The sequence below is a fragment of the Clinocottus analis genome, unplaced genomic scaffold, assembly GCF_023055335.1.
Source record: "Clinocottus analis isolate CAN_PGR_092001 unplaced genomic scaffold, fCliAna1.0.p SCAF_44, whole genome shotgun sequence".
Classification (NCBI taxonomy): Eukaryota; Metazoa; Chordata; class Actinopteri; order Perciformes; family Cottidae; genus Clinocottus; species Clinocottus analis.
In genome coordinates this window covers 82,501-92,500 of record NW_027176198.1, presented here as the reverse complement: position 1 = coordinate 92,500, position 10,000 = coordinate 82,501, and the positions used below count along the sequence as shown (strand labels likewise).

The window sequence follows — 10,000 nt, the reverse complement described above, 5'->3', positions numbered from 1 at the left end:
GTGACCCTCTATAACTCCTATAACTCTGTCCATAGACTATTAATCCTTTTACTCACGACTACTTCTTGAAGACATTTTAGCGCTTGAGTTCACGCGAGCTCAGCAGATGTTCGAGGGTCGCGGCAGCTCCACACTCGTCACACAGGAAGCGAACGCGTGAGGCGCTCTGATCCAGCTCGTCAGGCCTTGGACCCAATGAGATCCGATGTGCTGGATCGGAGCGTCGCTCGTGGTCTGGAGGAGCGTCTGCCTTCAGGGCTCGTCCTCATGTCATTCGGTGCTACTTCCTTTGACCGGCTGCGTGACCAGCAGGTCGTAAGCTCAGGTCCCTTCAGCCCCTGAAGCGACCAGTCGATGGACCGGCGTCCTGTGTGATCAGCTCTCGGCCTTCTGAGGTCTCCAGTTCATCTTGTTGGGTTTTAGGTGCTAGGCTAACCAGGCTAACCGGTGCTCAGCTCGCTACCAGCCCCGAGGACTCGTCCTGGTTCGCCGCGACCGATCCGCAGGCTCAGTTTGTGTATTTTACAGCAACAACAACATCCTGTCTCGATCAGGTGCTGTCGAGCCGGGCCTCGCGTCCCGTCTGTGACCCGTTCGGACCCGCGTCGAGTCCTTTCAGGCTTTAAAGCGACGCTTTCCACAGCATCGCGACATGAAGCTAACGTCTCGTTAGCTTGGAGCTAAATGTTAGAACGTTCCCAACTATTCGTTCTGCATTTAAAACGTCCGTCACAGCTAATTATTAGAACATTTCATCTGAAGTGTTTTATGTTTTTCACTGCTGAACAAAAGTGGAAGTCCACGTCCGCTGAGCGGGTTGAAGACAGGAAGTGAGGCCCGGCAGGTGCTGTCCTCGTCTCGGGGCGGTTTCAGGTGCTCAACGCCTTTTTTCCTTCGACCGCTTTACGGTCTAAGCTCAACGCGTCCGGCTGCGTCGAGTCCGTCTGGGAGACTCGGAGTCACCAACAGTACCAACTTCAGCAATAAAGTTCTTAGCCATCCCGAAAAATAGAGCAGAGGTTTAGGAAAAAAAATCTGGTTGACCCTAAAACATGTTCAGGGTTTCTTCTCGGATCCAGAACAGACATCTTGAAACCTGAGCGCTCCACGCTGCTGGACCAGTGGTTCAGACCAGTGGTACCAGTGGTTCAGACGTGTGGTTCAGACCAGTGGTTCAGACCAGTGGTACCAGTGGTTCAGACCAGTGGTACCAGTGGTTCAGACCAGTTGTACCAGTGGTTCAGATCAGTGGTACCAGTGGTTCAGATCAGTGGTACCAGTGGTTCAGACCAGTGGTACCAGTGGTTCAGACCAGTGGTTCAGACCAGTTGTACCAGTGGTTCAGACCAGTGGTTCCAGTGGGTCAGACCAGTGGTACCAGTGGTTCAGACTAATGGTACCAGTGGTTCAGACCAGTGGTTCCAGTGGGTCAGACCAGTCTGGAATCTGTGGAGGAACCTTGAACAGTGACCTTTTAACCTTCAACGATCTCCGCTAATGCTAACTCTCTGAAGAACACATTCAAGCTCCAGTAATTCCTAGTTGTGTCTTTTGTAGACGACGCTTCGTCTCTTTTCTGTTTACATCACCAAACCTGCCAAAATGAAGCTCAGATTCTTTTTTTCTTCTAAATGTTTGTTGGTTATTTTTGAGTTGACAAAGTCGACACGGACGTTCGTGTTCGGTTCCTCCGCCTCGCGGTTCGGTCGCATTAGCGCTGCGTTCAACAGATACTTGTAGTGTCGTTGTACAAATACATCGACAGAATCATGTCCACATTTCAAACCCGACCGATCAGTGTTTCTATTGGCCGAACGACCCTGAAACAGGAAATCTATTCTTGAATTTGTCATTCGGGTTAAACGAGAGACGGAGCTCTTATTTTGAAGGACAGAGGCGTCATGTGACCAAACCTTCCACCTGAAGCCAGCAACGACTTTCTGCTCGACAGTTCCTCTACATCTCTGATATATAGATATATTGATCTATATCTCAACATGCTGATAGGCTCGAGAGGTGATTCACATTTTAAATTGATTGACCTTTTGCTAAGCCCCGCCCCCTTAGCGTACTCAGGCTTTACAGTAACAGAAGTCACAGTATTTTGAAACGGGTCCTTGATTTCAGACGGATATAGAATATCATCATTAGCTCATTTATAATATCAGCTGTAGCTAGCTAACCAAGTTAACAGACTGAGGCTAAAGCTAACAGGTCATGCTAACAGACCAGCGAAAGCTAACTGACTCGATGTAAATGGACATTTAGAGTTCGGGGGAGGGGTTTGGAGAACGCTCGCCTGAAGGAGACGATGTAATAGATCGCTTGAGGTTTTGTCTTCATGGGGATCCAAAACCTCTGAAGGTCACGTTGTTGTATTTTAAGCCCTTCCATCATCGAAGGAGAGCGCTGCGTCACGTCAACGCCTCTCCGCCAACACCCGCCCACTGAAAGAGCTTGTTGTGATGCATCAATGATCACCTTTTTGCTTTGGGTTTGTTCTCTGACCGAGTCTCACTCAGGAAGTCTCGTTCTGAAATATTGCTTCTCATCAACATTGAAAATATTAAAGAACACAAATCTCTCTGTTCTCCAACGCAACAAACTGACTGAGAAGTCTCGTTCTCAGAGAGAAGTCTCGAAACGAGACTTCTCTCTGAGAACGAGACTTCGTCTGAAACAGGATCAGGTGACCTAGTGGACAGGTGTTGCATCGCAGCCTTCTGGACAAACTTTATTTTTTAAAGGTCTAAAGAAACTAAACTTTGAAGGTCATCAAACGCTCCAGCAGAACGTCGTTGCTTCTGGTTTCATCGTCCGTGAGCACGATGTGTTTTCATTTGTCGACAAAACATTTCATGTAAATGCCCTTCTGTCCTCCTGGTTTTATAATGAAATAAAAACACTGTAAAGGTGAATAAACTATTTATAAACATGTTGTTTTTGAGAACTACAACTCCCAGAAGTTCAATGGTGTGTTTACTTTTCAAAGTCAGAGATCATTTTACTGTAGTAATGATAGTACTTATACTACATGTATTGTACAGATTAAACTACCAGCAGCAGGATGAACACATTTATGTAATCATACATATACATTTCGCTAGATAATACTTTTACCTGTAACATAGTATTTCTACACTGCGAATAGTACTTTTACTGAAGTAGAACACAAGCACATCAGTACATCACAGTACCTTCAGACTTCATAGTAATATAATGTGCAGACAGAAGCTAGCAGTGACTTGGCAGAAATGATAATTGCTTCCCCCACAATGCATTGCAGCAGCACTTCTCCAAACGACTGGAGAACAGGCGAGGAAAAATTAGGTCACACACAGACACACACAATCTCTCTCTCACACACACAGACACACACTCTTGTGGGCACCAAACCATAACTAATTCTGTCTTATCTGCTACTATAAAAAGATCAAAGAAAGTTAAGCAGAGAAACTCAAAGATTCAATTTATTCATCAAATACAACCTCAGTATTCACAGTATACATACATTCACAGTATATATATATATATATATATATATATATATATATATATATATATATATATATATATATATATATATATATGTGTGTGTGTGTGTGTGTGTGTGTGTGTGTGTGTGTGTATGTATGTATATATATATGTATATATATATATATATATATATATATATATATATATATATATATATATATATATATATATATATATATATATATATATATATATATATTGTAGCGTGATCGATCTCTCAACAACAATATTCACAGTATATATATATATATTCCATTTTCCATATATCCAGTGTTGGTTCTGGTTCGCTTCCGTGTGCACCGGGATAGTTTTTTGTTGGCCCGTTTCTCCTCTGCTGTTTCGTAACGCAGGAGGCGTGTCTGACTGTTGCCACTCCGTGTCCGCAGACGAGCCGGACTGGACCCGTCAGAACCCGGTCCCGAGGCTCGTTGGAAGGTTATTCCGGCTGCGGTTCCGGACTCAGACATGTCCCGGGTTCTGATAGTCGGGGCGGGCCTGACAGGCAGCCTCTGCGCATGTCTGCTCAGGAGAGAGATGCAGAGCAAAGTTCAGATAGTGGTGTGGGACAAAGCCCGGGGGTCCGGTGAGTCAGAACCTCATTCAGAACTCGTCCTGTTGGATGGTTTCGAACCCACGGCCGCACAGGGTCACCCTGGACCGCGTGACTGGGGACGGGTTCTGAATCGGCACGCTCCCTTTGTCCATTCGGTTTACAAACGACCCTCATAGTTCAACATAATCTCATGTGAACCTTAACTATAACCCGACTGAGTCTATTTCAACACGCCAGTTACTGCTAATACTTTTACACTAAAACTGTGATATTTATCATGGAGTCTGGTGACAAAAGTCACAAGAAACTCTTTATGAGCCGGACCTGTCTGTCTCTCTGCCTGTCTGTCTCTCAGGAGGCAGGATGTCCACCAGTCGTTCTCCAGACTCTTCTTCACAGTCAGCTGATCTTGGAGCTCAGTACATCACGGCCACGCCCACTTTCTTCAAGTCTCACTTCAGGTACTTCATGCTAAATTTATATATATATATATATATATATATATATATATATATATATATATATATATATATATATATATATATATATACATATGTGTATATATATGTGTTTGTATATAAATATGTGTTTGTATATAAATATGTAAATATGTGTGTATATATATACATATATACATATATATATACATATATATATAGATATATATACACACACACACACACACACACATACACCAGGGTGCAGGTCTCGAGGTGCAGGTCTTGCTGTTTGGTTGCAGGTTCTACTCCGAGCTGGTCTCTGCTGGTGTCCTGCAGCCTCTGGACTCTCTGGTTGAAGGACTGAAGCACAGAGACGGAGAGCAGCACTACGTGACGCCTCGCGGCATGAGCAGCCTGGTGAAGCACTTCCTGTCCCAGTCAGGTACCCAGAACCTGTCTGTCTGACTGTCTGTCTGTCTGTCTGTCTCTCTGTCTCTCTGTCTTTCTCTCTCTGTCTGTCTCTCTCTCTCTCTCTCTCTGACTGTCTCTCTCCGTCTGTCAGGAGCCGATTTGTTCTTTGAGCGTCATGTGACCGGTGTGATCCGCCGTGGTGCATCATGGGAGGTCCAGAGGAAGGCGGGAAGCAGCGAGATGTTCGACGCCGTCGTCCTGACGATGCCGGCTCCTCAGATCCTGCAGCTGCAGGGAGACCTGGGACCCAGTGAGCTACCATTAGCTTAGCATAGCAGCTGATAATGACACGTGTCATGAGGTCAGCGGTCAAAGTGTCTGCTAACAGTAAAGCAAGTGCAGTACTAATACATCCTGAGTACATCCGGAGTACACAGAGTACATCCGGCGTACACGTCGTGGTGTAGTGATGAAACACACGAGAGCAGCAGCTGATCTCCCTGATTATTGATCATGAATTATTAAAAGAGAGAGTGTGTGTGTGTGTGTGTGTGTGTGTGTGTGTGTGTGTGTGTGTGTGTGTGTGTGTGTGTGTGTGTGTGTGTGTGTGTGCGCCGCTTATCCGGGGTCGGGTCGCGGTGGCAGCACACCCAGCAGACCAACCCAGGCTTCCCTCTCACCCACAACATTTTCCAGCTCATTCTGGGGGACCCCGAGGGCGGATTTCATCCACCCCCGGCGCCTTGCCACCAAGGAGCTCTTTAACTACCTTAGTGACCTCTGCCAGGGATATGGGTGCACCCACCCCAAGGTCTTTCCCTTTCTGATCCGCCGGATGGTTTGCCAGAACCTCTTTGAGGCCAACCGAAAGTCCTTCTCTATGGCCTCCCCGAACTCTTCCCATGCCCGAGTTTTAGCATCCGCTACCGCCGCAGCTGCAGCCCTCTAGGCCTGCCGGTACCCGTCAGCTGTTTCAGGAGACCCCTGGGCCAACCAGGCCCGAAAGGCCTCCTTCTTCAGCTTAACGGCTTCCCTCACCCCCGGTGTCCACCACCGGTTCTTGGTTACCGCTGCAACAGGCACCGACGACCTTCCGACCACAACTCCTGGCGCCAGCTTCCACAATAGTGGCTTTGAACAAGGTCCACTCGGATTCCAAGTCCCCAACCTCCCTCAGGATGCGTGAAAAGTTCTTCCGGAGGTGGGAGTTGAAGACCTTCTGGACAGGATCCTCAGCCAGACGTTCTCAGTTCACCCTCACAACACGTTTGGGCTTGCCAGGTCTTTCCTGCCGTCTCCCTCGCCATCTGATCCAACTCACCACCAGGTGGTGATCAGTTGACAGCTCTGCTCCTCTCTTCATCCGAGTGTCCAAGACATACGGCAGCAGATCAGATGATACAATTACAAAGTCGATCATTGATCTCCGGCCTAAGGTGTTCTGGTACCAAGTACACTTATGAACCACCTTATGCTCGAACATGGTGTTTGTGATGGCCAAACCGTGGCTAGCACAGAAGTCCAACAACAGAACACCGTTTGGGTTCAGATCGGGCAAGCCCTTCCTCCCAATCACCCCCGCCAAGTTTCACTGTCATTACCCACGTGACCCTTGAAGTCTCCCAGGAGAACTATAGAGTCGGCAGGAGGCGCCCTCTCCAGGACCCCTCCAACCGACTCCAAGAAGGCCGGATACTCCGAGCTGCTGTTCGGTGCACAAACAACAGTCAGAGCCTTACTCCCCGCAACCCGAAGGCGCAGGGAGGCGACCCTCTCGTTCACTGGAAAGAACTCCAACATAGCGGCGCTCAGCCGGGGACTCGTGAGTATCCCCACACCCGCCCGGCGCCTCTCACCCTGGGCAACTCCAGAAAAGGACAAAGTCCAACCCTTCTCCAGGAGCTTGGTTCCAGAGCCCTTGCTGTGCGTGGAGGTGAGCCCAACTATATCTAGCTGGTACCGTTCCACCTCCTGCACCAGCTCCGGCTCTTTCCCCCTAGCGAGGTGACGTTCCACGTCCCTAGAGCTAGTCCATGCTGCCGGCGATCGGCTCGCCCAGGTCTTCTGCCTGGCCTGCCGCCCGGTCTGCACTGCACCCGACCCCAATGATCCTCTCCACGGGTGGTGAGTCCACGGAGTGGGTGTGTGTGTGTGTGTGCTGGTAAATACAACGTGGACCATCTAAGTTTATGATTGAACAGAGAGCTTATAAAGTACCGACCTGTCTGTCTCTCGCTCCTCTCTCTCTCCCTCCTGTCTGTCTCTCAGACCTGTCTGTCTCTCAGCAGCAGCGTCTGCAGGACGTTGTGTTCTCGTCCCGCTTCGCTGTGGCTCTCTTCTTCTCTCCAGACGCTGAGCTGTCGTTCCTCTGGACGGCTCGATACATCAAAGACCAGAACCTCGTGTTCCTGAAGCACAACGCAGGTCCGGTCTGTCTGCCTTTCTGTCTGTGTGTCTGCCTGCCTGCCTTCTTGTCTGTCTGTCTGTCTGTCTGTCTGTCTGTATGCCTGCCTGCCTGTCTGACACCTGTGTGATGACATCACCAGGTGTCCCGGGTCGTGGCCCCTCCCTCGTGGTCCACAGCAGCGTGGCGTTTGGCCTGCAGCACCTGGAGGACGACGTGGAGGCCGTGCAGCCAATCATCTTACAGGAGCTCAGCCGGCTGCTTCCCGGTCTGCCTCGGCCAATCGGCATCAAGTGTCACAAGTGGCGGTACTCCCAGGTGCTGACCCCGGCGCCGGGCCTCCCGGCTCACATGACCGTCCTCGCCCAGCCGCCGCTCGTCTGCGCCGGTGACTCCTTTACGCGCTCCAACTTTGACGGCTGCGTGGCGTCGGCTCTGAGCGCGCTCAGTGCGCTGCGGGCCGGACTGACCACCGAGCCGTGAAGGGGTTAACGAGCCGTGATGGGGTTAACGAGCCGATGCCGCTCCACTGGTTCTGTTCAAGACTTTGTCTTCATGCCAACTCATGGATTTAAAATGTAATAAAAGAATTTGTGAGTCTTTAAACTTCAACCTGGTTCCACTGCTTCTCCCTTCTGGCTAGCTCCTCCTATTGTGGTAGCTCCTCCCATCAGGGTAGCTCCTCCTATTGTGGTAGCTCCTCCTATTGTGGTAGCTCCTCCCATCAGGGTAGCTCCTCCTATTGTGGTAGCTCCTCCTATTGTGGTAACTCCTCCCATCAGGGTAGCTCCTCCTATTGTGGTAGCTCCTCCTATTGTGGTAGCTCCTCCTATTGTGGTAACTCCTCCCATCAGGGTAGCTCCTCCTATTGTGGTAGCTCCTCCTATTGTGGTAACTCCTCCCATCAGGGTAGCTCCTCCTATTGTGGTAACTCCTCCCATCAGGGTAGCTCCTCCTATTGTGGTAGCTCCTCATATTGTGGTAACTCCTCCCATCAGGGTAGCTCCTCCTATTGTGGTAGCTCCTCCTATTGTGGTAACTCCTCCCATCAGGATAGCTCCTCCTATTGTGGTAGCTCCTCCTATTGTGGTAGCTCCTCCTATTGTGGTAGCTCCTCTTATCACAGATACATGCATGTGACACATTTTTTAATTGAATTACGTACTAACTTTGACACAGGTATAAATGTGTGTGTGTGTGTGTATACATATATATATATATATATATATATATATATATATATATATATATATATATATATATGTGTGTGTATATATGTATATATGTGTGTATATATGTATATATATATGTGTACATATATATGTGTATATATATATGTATATGTATATATATATATATGTATATGTATATATATATATATATATATATATATATATATGTATATATATATATATATATATATATATATATATATATATATATATATATATATATATATATTGTAAAACATGACTTCCTGTTACATAAATGTGTGTGACCGGATGCTTTGTTCTTGTCTGCCTATGAAATACATTTCTACTGGTTTAGATGTTCTAAATAATCTTTATTATTATCAACCACACCAGATATGTCTTTAGATTAAACGGCTGCCTCTCTCGTGAGAGAACCCTTGACTACGTGTGCATGACGTCAGAGCAATGCCGGAGAAAGTCTGACACTAATTTAACCAGCATGCATTGCGTGGCGATAGCCCGCGATCAATTTTTAGCACAGCTGTCTCATCTGGAACGAGTTTAGCAGCTCAGCTCATCCACATTTGTAGTTCTGTGACGGATGCTTTTATTGTGAAGGTGAGTCTGCCTCGAGGTGAAATGTCTTGAATCCTGAAATAAGAAACTTTTATGAAACTTTTTATTTAGTTAATTCATAACTTTTTATTGTGTTTTCTCTTTTGTTTCTATTTTAAAGTTTCAGTCTTCGGACCAAAAACAGCTGATTTCTGCCGTTTCCGGTGTTTTTCCGGGTGTTCTGCTTCCGGTCTGCGTTGCTTAGCTCAGAGAACAAACTGTTCAGCGCAACCGTCTTTTAGCGGACCAATCACAGACAGGAACGCCCTCTGACGTCACAGCCGCTCTCTTCCGGTGAAACATCTGATCTAAAGTCTAAAGATCATCCTGCAGACGGTGAGTGAGCCTCCGCTCCCGAGCGTGATTCATGATTAATGCGTTATTAATGCGTTATTAATGCGTTGTTAATGCGTCACTACGTCATACGGAGCTCTGCTCCTGTGAACACGAGCTTCATTAATATAAATAAAAGATGTTTTTTAGCGAGAAAAACAAAAACAGACAAAAAACGGAAGTTACATTTTAACATGAGTTTATTTTAACATTAGTTTATTTTGACATTAGTTTATTATAACAATAGTTTATAACAAGATGAAAGAAAAAAAAGAGGAAACAGGAAGTGACGTCACCAAAATAAATCAATGACATGATCTGAATTGATTTTCACGTTCTGCATTAAGACTTATTCACAGAACAGAGTTTCACCCACCAGACCAACACATGATCTTCATCACATGATCTTCATCACAGCCCCACTGTGCAACCAGAGCGGTTCTGTGACCTCCAGAACGGTTCTTTGACCTCCAGAGCAGTTCTGTGACCTCCAGAGCGGTTCTGTGACCTTTAG

The 10,000-nt window shown here is 47.0% G+C and overlaps 2 protein-coding genes across 3 annotated transcripts in view; both read left to right on the top strand.

The window, feature by feature from the left end:
• rnls (renalase, FAD-dependent amine oxidase) overlaps nt 1-7,957 on the top strand; it is a 9,467-nt gene extending 1,510 nt beyond the window's left edge. Inside the window, exons 1-6 of one of the 2 annotated variants that reach the window (XM_068599270.1) lie at nt 3,908-4,120; nt 4,446-4,551; nt 4,830-4,972; nt 5,093-5,251; nt 7,210-7,365; nt 7,488-7,957. In XM_068599270.1, the coding sequence (XP_068455371.1) occupies nt 4,003-4,120; nt 4,446-4,551; nt 4,830-4,972; nt 5,093-5,251; nt 7,210-7,365; nt 7,488-7,828 (1,023 nt within the window). In that variant the 5' untranslated portion in view covers nt 3,908-4,002 and the 3' untranslated portion in view covers nt 7,829-7,957. Of the gene's footprint in view, nt 1-3,907; nt 4,121-4,445; nt 4,552-4,829; nt 4,973-5,092; nt 5,252-7,209; nt 7,366-7,487 lie in introns of those variants that run through there. The other variant, XM_068599271.1, reaches the window with a different exon arrangement.
• Nucleotides 7,958-9,062: 1,105 nt separating this feature from the next.
• The window catches only part of lipf (lipase, gastric), a 3,916-nt gene continuing 2,978 nt past the window's right edge, over nt 9,063-10,000 (top strand). The window contains exons 1-2 of the mRNA XM_068599263.1: nt 9,063-9,156; nt 9,275-9,489. The gene's annotated coding sequence lies outside the window, so the exon portion shown is untranslated. The remainder of the gene's footprint in view (nt 9,157-9,274; nt 9,490-10,000) is intronic.